At 43.8% G+C, this 16,069-nt stretch overlaps 3 protein-coding genes across 7 annotated transcripts; all 3 read left to right on the top strand.

Annotated features, from left to right (window-relative positions):
* Positions 1–272: 272 nt before the first annotated feature.
* On the top strand, positions 273–8,215 carry LOC120685661 (ACT domain-containing protein ACR12-like). The gene is made up of 10 exons (XM_039967709.1): positions 273–481; positions 953–1,004; positions 1,318–1,431; positions 1,551–1,645; positions 2,181–2,259; positions 2,377–2,436; positions 2,656–2,711; positions 3,650–3,755; positions 3,828–3,896; positions 4,012–8,215. Exons 1-10 carry the CDS (start codon positions 363–365, stop codon positions 4,072–4,074), a joined length of 813 nt encoding a protein of 270 aa, XP_039823643.1. The 5' UTR covers positions 273–362; the 3' UTR covers positions 4,075–8,215.
* On the top strand, positions 5,209–11,201 carry LOC120685658 (pentatricopeptide repeat-containing protein At1g22960, mitochondrial-like). Of its 5 annotated transcripts, none has more exons than XM_039967707.1 (5): positions 5,209–7,497; positions 8,597–8,684; positions 9,873–10,088; positions 10,267–10,428; positions 10,516–11,201. In XM_039967707.1, exon 1 carries the CDS (start codon positions 5,294–5,296, stop codon positions 7,442–7,444), a length of 2,151 nt encoding a protein of 716 aa, XP_039823641.1. In that variant the 5' UTR covers positions 5,209–5,293; the 3' UTR covers positions 7,445–7,497; positions 8,597–8,684; positions 9,873–10,088; positions 10,267–10,428; positions 10,516–11,201. The 5 variants fall into 5 exon arrangements, with proteins under 5 accessions (XP_039823641.1, XP_039823639.1, XP_039823640.1 ...); XM_039967705.1 differs by having other exon boundaries at positions 5,209–8,063; XM_039967706.1 differs by having other exon boundaries at positions 8,597–10,088.
* Positions 11,202–11,670: 469 nt separating this feature from the next.
* On the top strand, positions 11,671–14,607 carry LOC120685660 (2-methoxy-6-polyprenyl-1,4-benzoquinol methylase, mitochondrial). The gene is made up of 8 exons (XM_039967708.1): positions 11,671–11,939; positions 12,020–12,146; positions 12,231–12,292; positions 12,647–12,802; positions 12,885–13,029; positions 13,353–13,424; positions 13,879–13,987; positions 14,186–14,607. The coding sequence occupies exons 1-8, from the start codon at positions 11,795–11,797 to the stop codon at positions 14,285–14,287; spliced, it is 918 nt and encodes a 305-aa protein (XP_039823642.1). The 5' UTR covers positions 11,671–11,794; the 3' UTR covers positions 14,288–14,607.
* The last annotated feature ends 1,462 nt before the right edge of the window (positions 14,608–16,069 follow it).

Here is a 16,069-nt window from a genome sequence, read left to right as displayed (position 1 = left end):
ATAATCCCATTTCGTATCCCATATCCAAGAAGGAAATATGATCCCGATCACGTTGAGGACATCGGAAGTCCAAACCAAAAGGTCGCCTCGGTGACGTCGTGCCGTGGCGAAACAAGGAGCAAAAGTCGATTGCAAATTGCACTGTTAATAAAGGGACACAATAAATTAAAAATAAACAAAAAACGGCCCATCAATCTGCCCAGGCCCAATAACGCAAGGGATGGATCCAAGTGGCGCGTAATAAAAAAGAAAAAAAACACACACGTCACGTCACGTCACGCTCCCTTTCCGCCTTCCCCAAGCGGCCCAACCCACGCGCTGACGCGCACGCAGCGATTCCACTCGGCTCCGCCGCGCCCCCCATGGCTGTCGCCACCTCCCACCACCTCGTCGGCGTCGCCCCCGCCGCCTCCCGCCTGCCGCGGCGGGGGCTCCTCCGCTCCCGGGCCGCCTGCCCTGCTCCGCTCGCGGCCGCGCGGAGGTGAGCGACTCTGGTCCCCGGCCGAATCCGGTTCGCTCCGTGCTTGTTTGTGGGAGGGTTGGGATCGAGTGATGCCTGCGCGTTCGCGGATCGAATCGACGGGTTTCGTGCTCGTGCCCGCCTGCGCTGCTCGTGACGGGACGGGCTCGGTCGCCGGCCGCAGCTGCAGTTCCCTTTTGTTTGTTTGTTCGTTCGTTCGTTACGGAGGAATCGAGCTGTCGAGCTCATATGGTTTAACGGGGCTGTTTCGATTTCGAACCATGGAGCGAGAGTTTTGTTTGATTCTCTAGATTCGCTTTAGATGATTGTGCCCGCGCCTATGCCAAGCTGGGCTGTGCAATTAGTCATTGGGATATCGGTATTGATTCCCATGGGGAAAAAACTCTAGTGTGCGGTAGTATCTCGTCTTATCCTGTGTTTATATGTAGCTGGCTGCTGACATATATCTTTTTTCTGCTATCATCTCACCAGAATATGTTGCCAATCTGTCAACTCAGCTAATGTGTTGGGAGCTTCTTCGACGGTATGTTCACATAGCTTTTTCTTTGTACATGCACTATTTCTTGGAACATATCTTTATATGGTGGAACCAAGCACGCCTTTGCAGTTTTCGTTATATATGCTTGCTCTGTATCAATCTGCTGGCATCATGAGCTGTTTGCGTACAAGCTGCCAATCTGCTACTACTCTTGCATACTCAATAGATTAAATGTTGGCTTAGGAAGTACTCTTTCTTATTTCTTGCCTACTGGTATTGTGACACTGCTTTTGGATTTATTCTATGCTCTGGTGATTGATGTTTTTTATGTGTATTATTCAAAAACATTTAATCCCAGACACCTGAGGAGGCAATCCCAGTCCCAGTCGTCATGATAGATCAAGATTCAGACCATGATGCGACCATTGTACAGTTGAGTTTTGGAGACCGTTTGGGGCCACTACTTGACACGGTATAAATTTCTTATACTCCTCTTGCACTTTTTCTTTGTATTGGTGCTGCTGGAAAACATGTTTTTCTAAACTTTGTCGTATCTGTCAATTATTTTGCCCTGGTATTCACTGTTTGCAGATGAAGGCACTCAAGGACCTTGGCCTTGATGTCACGAAAGGAACTGTGGCAACTGACTCAGCTGTCACAAAAACAAAGTTCCACATCATGCGATTGTGGGTCCTTGCCACTTTATGTTTACTGTATTTTTCGTATACGGCATCAATTTGTCTGTGTCCCTGTAGAAAACTAAAGAGGGCATTCACTGTTCATGCACGTATTCAGCTATCACTTTTTGAATGTTTCAAATTTTCAATCTGTTAAGTGCACAATGTCAGCTCATTTATGCTTGTGCATGTAATTTAGCTTTCGTGTGATCAGTTTCCTTGACTATACTCCGTCCCTCTACACTCATTTGTTTGTTGAAATAATGTTTCACAATTTTTTAGCTACCGTAATGCCTTTTGAAATCTTATAATCCTGGAACAGATGCTACAGCTCATCTCATCAATCTTAGGAGGAGTATAGGCTATCGTTCTTGAAATACCTTGTTCAATCATAGATGGGGAAGTTAAGAGAAAACAGCAGCCTAGGGACCTTTGGACCAGTATTCCATTTAAATTTTATACCACATCTCATTAATCATAAGAGAAATTTTATTTGGATTATTTCTTACTGTAATATCTTTCCCTCCTTTTTGCATGTATCTAGTGGGCGCAAAGTTGAGGACCCTGACATGTTAGAGAGGATACGGCTAACCATCATTAACAATCTTCTGCAATATCATCCTGTATGTTTCAGATTCTTGTGTTTGTGACTCTGTGTTGTACTGTAGTTACTACTTTACCTATTTTATTATTATTTCATTGTTTTAACTAATACAGTAATCATATCGATTGGTCCATAGGAATCAAGCGAGAAGTTAGCAATGGGTGAATTTTTTGGGATAAAATCTCCTGAGAAGAAGGCAAGTATAGTGCATGTTCTCGTTCTGCAATTTCAGATGCTATACTGTACCATACTGTTTGGGTGTAGATATCATTCCAACTAAAATATATGATTTTTTCTTAATTTTATGAAATTGCAAGAGTTTAAACAATTAGGCCTCAAATTTGTATTGTTATGCTATGGTTTGTGCTTTGATGCCTTCATCCTAAACTTACTTCTTTGGTCTTTGAACTGGCAGGTTGATATTGATATTGCAACTCACGTGGTTGTTGAAGATGATGGGCCAAAAAGAAGGTTTGATTCTGCCAGCTCCTAGTGATGTCGTACTGTTTGTTTAGCATTATACAAGAATGTATCATCACTTCTAGAATAATTGTTGTATTGCGTGTTCGATGATATGTTGTCATGTCATATTGTTTGCATGCCTACGTGTATGGTTTGTCCGAGCATGCACTTGATATTTGAAATTCATGAATAAGTCCTATACATTTGAAGATTCAAGATGGATTAGCTGTTGGTGTATGGTAAGGCATAAGCCAGAGCCTCTTAGGTTCAAGCCACGCTGATGCTCGGGAAGAGCTATCATCACTTATCACGCATGGCATGCAATTAGTAAACTGGATCAGGTTAGAGAACAGAAAGTTTTGAAGCATGACAGACAGGCCAAGAACGTGATAGCCATAGGCAACACAACTCTAGTCTAGGCCCCTTTTCTTTGTCTAGCTTGTAATCTGTCTCACTCTGGAGTCAGATTTTCCCTATATTTTGGTTTTGGCATAAGAACCTACTCTGCCTACCTATTTTCCCCCCATGTTTGAATTTTGACACAAGACCATTCAGAAATCGTGGCAATCCGATTCCATACCCAAGAGCTTAGTTTGAATTTCTCCTCTTTTGCACTAGTATATGTAAAACAATCGGCAAACCGGGTGACTCATCTTTATGCATGCCACGCTGACTAGGAATTCAATTATTCAAATACTTGGTACCCATGCCCCTACTTTCCTGTGGCGTTGTTTGCAGGAAGTTTGTATCCTGAATGACTAAATAAGAGGGCTTGCTTTTGGTCTATAAAAAAACCTAAAAGTATAAATGCATATTTGCCTCTCCCTCCCTCTCTCTCCAAGAATCATCTGCTGTACAAATCGAATTTAAATTTGCTATGTATTTCTTTTTGTTTGTGTGATGCACATCATTTTCTGTCCTTATTAATTTTTGTTGAATATGCACAGCATGCTTTACATAGAGACAGCTGATCGGCCTGGCCTGCTTCTGGAAATTATCAAGATCATTGCTGACACAAATATTGATGTGGAATCTGCTGAGATCGACACTGAGGTATGCCATATTCCATCTTCTTGTCCTTCTAGTCGCTAAGGTCATCAGAGCTCATATCTGATACTTAAACAGGGTTTGGTTGCCAAGGACAAGTTCCATGTGAGCTACAGAGGCGCAAAACTAAACAGCTCCTTATCTCAGGTGTTGTCAAGTTTTAATTAGATATTTCATTTGAAGCAGCATCATACTCGTATATCTAAACATGGTTATTTTTGCTTCTGTTCACATGGCACTCTTTTAACTTGCTTTTGTATAGGTGCTGATCAATTGTCTGAGCTATTACCTCCGAAGGCCTGAGACGGATGAAGACAGCTATTGATCGTTATGTTGTCCCGCCTTCCAAGGACTTCAAATCAGAAAGCTATGAATTCTGCCTTGTGTTCCTTTTCTGCAAAGTGCCTTGCACATGAAATCCCCCTTGTAGCAAACAAAATGTGGTTCCTCTGTTCCCAAAATGCATCTATATAAATACTTAGAGAGTTAGAAGATGGCAATGGATTTGGGTATCGAATCAGTTGGATACTGTGTCGTCAAACAGCTGGGAGCTTCAGGTTTAGGTTTCAGTGGCTGTTATCCCATTTGATTCTGATTGTGATTGGTAACATTGGAATGTACAGTACTCGATGTCTTGTGTGATGAAATAAAGGAGCATTGCCAAACTACAAGGACAAGCTTGGTTCCTGCTTCCTACCGGATGTGTTTAGTGCAACCGATTTGTGGTCGCTATTGAAAGAATTGCATTTGTGCTGACCATTGGAGAAATGGGAGAGTAAGCATGAATGTTCTGTTCTTCAGTAGTGCATCTCCCAGGCCAGGCTTCTGCGGCACTGTAAAACCAAACCTTGGCTTCCATCGAGGTAAAAACCTCGATTCTTATGAAGTTTCCTTAATGCACAACAACAATGACGGATAGATGATCTTCGATTTGGGTTAATTCTATCTTTGTGTCATCATTTCCGAACCCTAGATTCATCAGACAGTTTGGCGTGCAAGAAGCATACGAGAATTTGAGACAAAAGATTCTCACACGAATCTGACTGGAATTTGGACAGGGTTTCAGAATCCAGATGTTCAGTGGCGCTCGCTTACCACAGTAGGGTGATGAAGCTTGGCAAGATACTCACACGAATCTCAATGCAGAATCGACGGTGCAGATCGCTGCGAGCATCTGTATCGGCGCGGCGACGCCAGCGCCAGAGGTGAACGTGGCCTTCGTTTCCTCCGATCCTTCCCTCTCCACCCCCCGGGGCGCCTCCCTCGCTCTTACCAGCCGCCGCCGCCGCCGCCGCCGCTGGCCCCCGACGCTCAACTGCTGGCTACGCCGTCGCTTCCTGGGCATCTAGGTAGCCCTCTCCGCGTGCCCTCGACTCCAGGTCGGGGGCCGCCGCCTGGGGCGGGCGCGCGCCCTCGACCCCATCCGGCCGCCCGGCATCTGGTGGATGCGCCGCCGGCATCGCCGCAGGTTCCTTCTCGCCGCCGCCGCCGCCGCGCCGTCATTCATGGAGAGGCGTCGCCGGGCGGGACTAGAGCTTTAATCCATGCTATTCAACATCCCGCACTGCAAATCACAAGCTCCAGTAGCCGCCGCCGCCGCAGTCGCAGCTTTCCCCAGCCGCTTCTTGTCCTCCTCCTTGCCGGCGCTGGTCCCGCCGCCCCCGCCCCTGCCCGAGGATAACCCGTTCGCCGCGCTCCTCGCCTCTGACCCTCCGCCGCCGGAGCCTCTCCGCCTGGTGCTCGCCGCGGGCGACGTCCGCTCCGCGCTCCGCGGCCTCCCGGGCCTCGCGCGCCAGCTCTTCCGGTGGGCGGAGGCCACCCCGCGGGGCTTCCCGCGCACTGCCTCCGCGTTCGCCGACGTCCTCGTCCCGCTCGCCCATGCCAACCACCTCCGGGCCGCCTACCCCGTCTCCCTCCGCGCCCTGCACCTCGGCCTCCTCCTCCCCCTCGTGTCCCTTCTCTTCTCCGTTCCACACTCTCCCTCCAACCGATCCCTGCTCAGCCTCCTCTTACGATTGTCCACCAAGTTCCCAGCCCAATGCGGAGCTCAGGACCCCGCGCCCACCACCTGTTCGACGTTGTGCCTGGCCGCCTTCCGCGAGATGGCGTGCCACGGCGTGGCCCCTGATGTCAAGGACTGCAACCGCGTGCTGCGTGTGCTTCGTGACGCTGCCAGGTGGGACGACGTTCGTGCTGTGTATGCAGAGATGCTCCACCTTGGAATTGAGCCAAGCATTGTGACCTACAATACTTTGCTGGATTCTTTCTTGAAGGAGGGAAGGAAGGACAAGGCTGCCATGCTGCTGAAGGAGATGGAGACACAGGGGGGTGATAGCTTTCTGAATGATGTCACATATAATGTGATGATTAGTTGGCTAACCAGGGAAGGTGAACTGGAGAAGGCAGCAAGGCTTGTTGACAGAATGCGGTTGTCCAAGAAAGCTTCATCCTTTACTTACAACCCACTTATCACAGCATTGCTTGAAAGGGGTTTTGTGCAAAAGGTTGAAGCTTTGCAGTTGGAGATGGAGAATGAGGGCATTATGCCTACAGTGGTCACATACAATGCTATTATTCATGGGCTGCTTAAAACTGGGCAGGTAGAGGCTGCGCAGCTGAAATTTGTGGAGATGAGGGCGATGGGCTTAGTGCCAGACTTGATCACATACAATTTGTTGATAAAGGGTTATTGCAAGGCAGGCTATTTGAAGGAGGCATTTTGGTTGCTTGGTGATTTGAGATGTGCAGGCCTGGAACCAACAGTTTTGAAATATAACATTCTTATGGATGGTTATTGTAGATTAGGTGATTTAGACGAAGCTAGGAGATTGAAAGAGGAAATGGCAGAGCACGACTGTATGCCAGATGTTTGTACATATACAATTCTCATGAATGGTTCATGCAAGGTGAGGAGCCTTGCTATGGCAAGAGAGTTCTTTGATGAGATGCTGAGCAAAGGTTTGCAGCCAGACTGCTTTGCCTATAATACAAGGATTTGTGCAGAGCTAGCCCTAGGGGCTACTTCCAAGGCTTTCCAGTTGAAGGAGGTGATGGTGTTGGAAGGAGTATATCCTGATACAGTAACATACAATATTCTTATTGATGGAGTGTGCAAGACTGGTAACCTGAAAGATGCCATAGATCTTTGGATAAAGATGGTCAATGATGGTTTACAGCCTGATTGTATCACATATACCTGCTTGATTCATGCGCATTGTGAAAGAGGACTCCTAAGAGAAGCAACAGAACTTCTTGATAACATGATCTCAGATCGTTTTAAACCCTCAGCTGTGACCTACACAGTTTTAATTCACGCTTACTGTAGAAGAGGAATCCTTTATTCAGCATATGGTTGGTTTCGAAAGATGCTGGAGGAAGGAGTTGAGCCTAATGAAATAACATATAATGTGCTCATACATGGGCTATGCAGGACAGGCAGAACTCAACTGGCTTATCGCCATTTCCATGAGATGCTGGAAAGGGGATTAATGCCAAACAAATATACATATACATTGTTGATAGATGGGAACTGTAGAGAAGGCAAATGGGAAGATGCAATGAGATTGTATTTTGAGATGCATCAGAATGGTAGCAGTCCAGATCATTGCACACATAATGCCTTGTTTAAAGGATTTGATGAAGGCCGCATGCACCGCACAATTGAGTACTTGGAGAATATTGTTTTGAGTGAATAGATTGGTCTCCCTGAAAGATTGACCTATTGTCCTTGCTTAGCGGATATGTCCTTGTAAGCACTTCCTCTTGTATGCATTATTCTCTTCATCGGTGGTTCATCATCTAGCTTTGCTCATTTCTTCAAGCTTTATTTGCTTTTTGCTCACTCCAGACATGATAGATGGGGTTTGAGAAGGGAAAAGAAAAGAGAGTTTGAGAAGATCTTCTTTGAGTTAAGTCACTGGGTGCTTTCCAAATGACTAGTTAAGCAAAAGGAGGTCTTCCACTTGCTGCTCAAGAGATTGTTGGAGTTGGGGGCAGTTCTGTTAGAAAGAAGAAAAGCAAATAGTTGAGCAGAAACAAGTCTTCCTCTTGCTCTTAAACCTTGTCAGCATTCTTTCCTTGGCATTATATACTTTTGCCACTGGAAACTGCGTGGTAGGAATATGCTCCAGTTTCTAAAGGCCTCTCATAGTCTCATTATACGATTCTGTCCCATTTGGTATCTTCTTTTGAAGTTTTGATAAGGTGTAATGGAAACCTGTCCATGAATTCTGGATGCCAACTATCTCAAATAGTAAATGGCTGTGGGCCTTTTTGTGACTTAGCTTTCTTCAGTTATACATAGGATTTGTCTTGGTAAGAACATACCAAGAATTTTTGTAATAAATAATTCTTGTATCACCATTAATTTTGGCATAGGCATAAGTGTTATGAAATTGACCCCTCAGATATAGAACTGTGTTCTCATTCTTTGCATCAGTTAATGAGAAGGTTATCTCTTAATTTTAGCTCTGTGCACTGTTACTGAATTTTGGCAGAATTTGCATGAAAAGACTCTTTAATTTGTCAGCTCACATAAGTAATTGTTGTTTCACCTATTTGCATTCTAATTTCTGAACTCCATTTGCACCGTGTGCGTGTGTCACACTTGCAATATTTTCTGAATTTATGTACTTCATGGTACATTGATTAGTCATTAACCAAATAGAGGTGAAAGAATATGGCCTGTATGTAATGAGTTGTGATAACATGGACGAGTTAATACTTCATAATTTCATATAGGTTTTGCTAATGCCTAGCATAATTAGGTATCCTACTGTCGAATGCAGTTTCAGTTATTTGATCTGTAACAATCAGTCGTAAACTTTTTTTTTCTGTGTTCATTATAGATTAACAGTACAGCTGAGGTATGGACTTGTCAATTATAGATTAATCTTTTATCTTATCACCTTCTCAAACTGTATCTTCTAATAAAAGGTAAGAAACTTCAATACTCATGGACTTGAAGCTTTTCATCACCTACTAATCTATTGATTATTAGAATTAGTTTCCCTTTTGATTGCTTATTGGTACCATATGCATAACATAAGGTGGCATTTTTTTTACTATGTTCACTTTATTTAGAGACTCGTGAACATCCAAGGTACACTACTACCTCTTGTCCGATTCACCTGTCATTTAGGTCAATGATACAATCTCCAATGCACAAAGCTGACCAATACTTTTCCTAAGCATACGCTCTAAAACTAATGAATTTTAATGACACGTGTAATTTATCATTTGATGATGACTCGGTTGATGTTCTCGTGTGAAAAGAAAACTGAATACTTTTATATATGTTGTAACCATCAAAAATTTGATTGTTTGATTGCATGTTCTCTAGAATGACATCAATTTTGGACCAAAGGACAAGTACCGAGGTCCCACATGATGTTGTAATTATTTGATATCCTGTAGAATAATAATAGGATAAAGTGAGATTATTGTCTATCATGTTTTGCTTTAGACCAGCCTTGCTGTTGTCGGAATACAACTTCTGGAAAAAGTGGTAAACTAAATAGCAGCTCGCAGCTCCAGTTTTTAGCATTTTGAAAATGGATCTACTGTCACATAGTTGAGGGCTCTTCTCCTATCCAAGAGTGTTTAGAACTTAGTTGGTCCACCAATCTGCCAGCATGAACGTATGTCCAACTTCTGGAAGAACATGATACTAGATTCATGGAAATGCCTCTGCTGCTCAACAAGCACTAGCCTATCTTCGTATCCTTGCCAGATGTATACAGTATACAGAACCGCCATTTTGAGGGAAACGGTCAGCCTCTAATCATGATGGATTGATTTGTAGATCCATTGCTGCCTTGATTTATTCTGAAACATAAAGTAGCCAATCTATGTTGTGCCAACATATCTTAGAAAAGGTAGCCTATTTTTTATGACATTGCTTTAGTTCAACCTTGAATACATATGTTTCCTTTGGTATTTTTTTTCTTCCTGTAATTTTCATGTAAATGAACTAATATATTACTGTTTCTATCGCTGCTTGTATTACATCTTCAATTAACCTGCTCTGTGAAGTAGTATTCCATGCAATGCAATCTTTCTTCTGCATTTATATCTGAGGCTGTGATTTACCTCCATAGTTCTTGGCATTCTTATCTTCTGAAGGTGAAGGACCTCCATATCATGCTTGCTAAATATTTCTGGGTGGTGCATGGCTGCTGCAACAGAATGGAGCCACCTCTGGATCATCCACAGGTAAAGCAAGGATGACATGTTGCGTGCAATCTAGAGGGTGCTGTGCTCTTGCACAATCAGTTTCTTGAGGCCCGCATGGATACTTCAGCTGGGAAGGAAGACCATCAGTAGTTGATAATCCGCATGGTGTGTATTATTGTATTACTGGTTTTACTTTCAGCAATAGGGTGATATAGATGTCAATAGTTCATTATTTGTGATTCTGTGTAGTGTTAACTGTCAATTGTCTTTTGCTTATGAAATAGAGCATTTTTCTTTTAACAAGAAATTAAATGGCGGGTAAATTACTTTTCAATGGCTGCAGGGAATGAGGACCTTCAACTACATCTACGTCTTGCAATGAGAGGAGCAGGAGCAGCATTTGACCTATTGGAAGACTGATTCTGATGAGAGCATCGAGTTTAACCTACCAGAGAAGCCGTCTTTCCTGTCAAGGGTCCTTTGCAGAAAAGATGAAGTGAACAAAGTATTCATTAAGTGAAGCATTATTATTACTTTGCTGGCACCAATCTGTGATATTTTTAATAACAAAACTTGTTTGAAAACATGATAGAGTGCTCTGAAGCGGTCGACCACAACGACGTGTCAGGAAGGAAGGCTGGCATCCAGATCAACGTGTCAGGGTTTAGCGACCACAACGACGTGTCAGGAAGGCTGGCATCCAGATGAACCCATGGACGTTGATCAAGTTGAGCAAGGAGAAGGTGACCATAGCCGCCGTCGCTGCGTGCATGTGAGCGGATCAGACAGATGCTGCCAACATCACCACTTGCTGTGTCACCGCAGCCGTTGCCAGCCTCCACCTGGTGATGCCCCTTGCGCCGGGTGCAGCTTGGCATCCTAGGGGGCAATGTGATGCCAAAGCAGCGTCCATTTCTGCAATGGGATCATATCAGCTGCAGAGATCCCATCATCTCAGTCGTCTTCCGCATCTTGAAAGGATGTTTTGGATTAGAATGTACCTCTATTTCCAACATCCGATTATTGTAGGCATGATTCCAAGGTTGATTTCTTGCTTCTGAATGCTGGCTGTCCATTACAACATCTCCTGGTGCTGTGATCAGATTGGTGAAGAGGAGATGGTACAAGGCACTGATGAAATTCGTTACCAATCTAGATGGTTTGTCTCTTTTCTGCCTTAGACATGTGAACTCTTGAAATTCTGCAACTTTGTTGCTTTTTGGTAATGAAATTTGGGGAACACCCCACAGTGGAAAACAAGGCACTAATGCCTACTAAGTGATGGCTGGCTGATGTAGTCACGGATGGTCCCAAACAGGCTGGTAGGCTATAGGAAAGGTGCGGCAAATGGTAATTGCACGTCTCCTTTCAAATGTTCGCGAAATAGACTAGAACCGTGTGCTCTTACATAGATGCAGCATATGAAATGTTCTTCAAAGTGAAAACGACAGTTGTACATGAATTCATAGATGGTCTGAATATATGAGTGATCTTCTGAATTTCTGATGCAGTGACAATGAATGAATATATGAATGCCACAGTTCCTGGTTTTGGAATCTTCGGCTACGGTGGAAGGTTGGAAACACCAATCACCAAAAAAAAAAGAAAGAAAGAAAGTGGAAATCTCAAGGCCAAAGCCCACAGAAAAAAAAAACCAGGAAAAAAAGGCCAAAGCCCACAGAACTATGGCCCAATTATCCATCCATCGGCCTAGCCCACGTAGGTCAGAGAATTCCTTCCTCGTCGCCCGTGTCTCGTTCTATTCCGTTCATCTCGGAACTCGCCGTCGACAGAGGAGACGACTCGCCGCCGCCGCCAGGCGCCAGCCCTTGCCGCTGCCGCCCCGCCCCTCTCTAAACAAGGGGATCAGAATGGCTCTGCGAGCCGTAAGGAGGCTAGCGTCTTGCAGCCGCCAAGGACGCCTCCTCCTGCCCTCTCCGGCTCCGGCTCCGGCACCATGCAACCGCACGGAGGCCCCGGCGGCGGCCTTCCTCCACTCCCACGCCACCAGCTTCGGTGCGCATCCCTGTTATCCATCGCCCCCGCAGTCCCGCTTCTTTCGAAGTAGAGATCCTGAAATTCTCGTCTTTCGTCAGGGTACAAGCAGGTGCGCGAAGAGGAAAAGAGCAAATTGGTTGGGAACGTCTTCAGCAGCGTGGCCTCCAGCTATGACCTCATGAACGATCTCATGAGCGTCGGTCTGCATAGGCTGTGGAAGGACAGGTTGCTGCTGCTTACCCTTGCCTTGCCTTTTCTTTTGTTTTCCACACTTCCACACTCCAACCAACTTCGTTTCTTTTCTTTCAGGCTTGTTTCCAAGTTGAATCCCTTTCCGGGGATGAAGCATCTCGACGTGGCTGGTGGAACAGGTAATACTCATTCCCTGGTTGCTTTCAGCTGTGTGCCATAGAAATAAAAGAAGAACAATCTTTACCACTAACATGAACAGTAGTGGTCTATCTTACTTATATTTCCAATTCAATGTATCTGTATAATCAGTATATTGGTAGTTAGTCCTTCTGAGGTTGTTGCATGATCAATGCTATCACGTGCCTTTTCAGTTGCGATCATGCCTCATGTTTATGATTCTTGTTTTCTGATATCTGTTGAAGGGTTCTATTTCCAGGAGTTCTTGTGTAATTTTTCAAATTCACTTTGTGCAGCATGAAATTTGAAGTAGAACAAAACTCTGATGCATGTTCATGTCATTCCTATGATTTCAGGAGATGTTGCTTTTCGTGTACTGGAAAGAATTAAGAGCGTGAGCCACAGAGCTATGCAGGGTACTCTTACTGATACCGAAGAAGACACCCACATTTATGTCTGTGACATTAATCCAAATATGCTAAACGTTGGGAAGAAGCGTGCTGCAGAAAGAGGTCTCGAACATTAACTTTTTAATGTGTTTTGCCACCTCCATCTCTGGTGTGAATTCTGTTGTTCAACAGTTTTTTTATTCAGGTTACAGCGGAGAACATTGTCTTAGCTGGATACAAGGAGATGCAGAAGCTCTGAGTTTCGAGGATGGATCCATGGATGGCTATACTATCGCATTTGGGATCAGAAATGTGACACACATTGAGAAAGCCCTAGCGGAAGCTTACAGGTTGGCTAATTCAGAAATACCAAACAAAAAAACTAGTAGTGCTTATGCTTCAAGCAGTATGTTGGAAGCTGTCCCCACTGTTTTGAGCTTCCATATTTGTGTCCATTTTTCATGTGCTGTATCCTTGGATTATGTTTTTCTTCAAGTGCAGTATTATGGATTAAGTTTTTCATGTTCTACTACATTTGCTTAGTTGATGTTTGATGGTTCTAAAATCTCATTACTGTCATATGGATTGGCATGTTTTAGAGTCCAGATTCTTAGTAGATTCTTAGTTCACGGTTCTAATATCTCTTTACTGTCGAATTGATTGGATGTTTCAGAGTTCTAAAGCGAGGTGGTAGGTTCCTATGCTTGGAATTGAGTCATGTGGATGTCCCGGTATTTAAAGAGATGTAAGTTTCCTCAATCATGTTTATTTGTCTTTGTAGGATTAACTTGTAGAAGAGATGATGCTCTGAATATTTTTTTCATGCACGATAGAAAAAAAAAAGTAAACAAGCAAATACCAGGGCTACATTAATGTTTTCAACTATCTCGCAGCTAATGTCCAAAAATCACAATTGGTGCTAAGCATGTTAACAAATTGCCACCTTAGCACACTGCGTTGCCGTTAAACACTGTCAAGGGTGTCCGAATGTGATCTATTTTGTCTGTCTGTTGTAAAAAGATTGCACTGTAGTTGTTTATCCCTTAAAAAAAATCCTAATTTGTCCTTGCTAGGGCTTTATGAAAACAGAGTAAGCTTTCCTTCTCTGTTTGTTGGCAGTGAAAAAAGTAGTGCCAGCCTTATGTCATACAGTATCTTCTTTTTCCTGTCCTCTTTAAATTTGCTGCCCTTTTTTTCAGCTACGATGTTTATTCTTTTTCTGTGGTTCCAACTATGGGAGAGCTGGTTGCTGATGATCGACAGTCATACCAATACTTGGTTGAGAGTATACGTCGGTTTCCAAATCAGGTAATGGTGTGAGACTTACTAGCACTTTTGTTACACCATATATGAACACATGATTAAGTCTCCAGGTTTGCACAAGTATTAACTGGTAGCTCGTAAAGTAGACATTACATAGTTTTGCTAGGATAATGTTAAGCTATAAGATAGGGGTGAGAATGACTATAAAAAATTGATTAGCTGACCAGACTTGTACCTTCGCAGGAAAAGTTTGCTCAGATGATCCAGGAAGCCGGATTCCAGAGGGTGGAATATGAAAACCTCGTGGGTGGTGTAGTTGCCATTCACTCTGGACTGAAACTGTAGAATAGCAAGCTGAACCAGGCAGCGAGACTTGGGGTGGTAGGTTTTTTTGCCATGTTGTTGGCCTCCGAACAAGGATGGATGTTTTCACCTCCTAAAAATCAAAAGATGAATCATCGTCGTCCCACAGGAAGTTGATTTTTGCAAAGGGTGGCTCTCCAAAATGTAATGAACTACAGCCAAGATTGTGTGCCACCTATTTTCTTTTTTAGTCAGACATAAACCCTGGAATACTTATTTGCTAATTTATGCCAAGTAAGTACATTTCACATCCCACACGATGCACACAAATGAAGCAAACGTTCCAGTTCTTCCCACTTTGATGATATGACAGTTGTACATTGCATTTTTTTTTGAACCGGTTGTACATTGCATTTCACTACATGAATTTGAGTGTGGCCTGATTCAGGATTCACGCCCCACCCCCACCCCCCGGCGCATCCTGGCTACTGTCTGTCAGGCTTTTGCTCCTGTGCTGCTGCTTAAGTGCTCTGTGCAGGGTTTGCAACTGCGAGGGGTACTAGTAGTCAGTAGATCACTGCTGTGAATAAGAGATAAGATCTGTGAATCGTGTTGCAGTACACCGGCCTAGTCACCTCAGAGTCATTGGTGCCGATCGAGCAAACTGTCAGCAGATCAGACATCACAAGGTGCTTAGCTCAGACATCCGCAATCTACACTTCAGACTGCACTCGTGATCTCCGCTTGATGGCCTTGTAGTACTGTCGTTCAGAGTTTTCGCTTGAAAAGCAAGTGGGTACAGGAAAGAATCTGTTATGTTGCCAAAAATGTTGTACCAAAGAATTGAACCTCCAAAGAGAAGAGTCACACATCCTAGATGCCACTCAAGAGGCTCCAGAAACTGGTGGCCATTTCGGTGCGCACATCGATAGCGGAACCACAATGCAAGTTGGTACTGCTTGATGGGCAACTGAATTCGTTGGCATCACGCGAATGGATCCCAGATCAGAGCCCAAGTCCTGTGGATTTCAGTACATGATGATTGTGTCCGTAGAGACAACAAGAGAGCATGTTCACACGTTATCATGGGTCAGTAAAAAAAATACGCCAGTATTATTGATATGGTTTAGTTCAATAAACGTTGCTTAACAAATATCCTACAATTTGGTTTCTCTTGTAAAAGGAAAAAAATACATGGTTGATGAGAATTAGGTCGCCGCGTTCCCAGAATAACACTGGTAGACAAATTTTCCCTTTGGCCTTTCTCTTCACTGCTCTTCTTCTGAAGCACATACACGGTGATACCAGGACAGGATTAGAACCAGACTTGTGCGTCCACAGAAAGACTACACGTTTGATGACTTACATGTGCAAGTACCGCAACAAAAGTACATGTCAAGATAAACGAATTAAGCTTCGGCTGTTCTCAGGTTATAGTTTTAATATTTCCACATTTGTCAGGTTAATTTTAATAACGCAGCAGTAGCAAAAAAAAAAGTCAAGGCAGGATGGATATGAGCTTAAGAGCTTTCATGCAATTGTTGTGATTGTGGGTTGCCACATGTGGGATAAAAAATGAATCTCTCCAAATCTCGTGCCGTTGACCGCCCAATCCATGAATCAAATCTGCACGAACTTGAACACTGTCAACACCCACAATCAGAACTTTTGAGTTTTATCTTGTGTGCTTGGATAATGACTAGTACTCAATCAAGGGGGGACATGATCCATGGAGATCCGTTGCAGCATGGCCTCTTCCTTCAAAAATCTTCATGTCATGATCTGAGTATCTTTTATTTCAAAAAAAAAAGATCTGAGTATCTA

This window comes from Panicum virgatum, chromosome 8N, assembly GCF_016808335.1.
Source record: "Panicum virgatum strain AP13 chromosome 8N, P.virgatum_v5, whole genome shotgun sequence".
NCBI classification, from domain to species: Eukaryota; Viridiplantae; Streptophyta; class Magnoliopsida; order Poales; family Poaceae; genus Panicum; species Panicum virgatum.
This window is presented reverse-complemented; position numbering and strand designations above follow the sequence as displayed.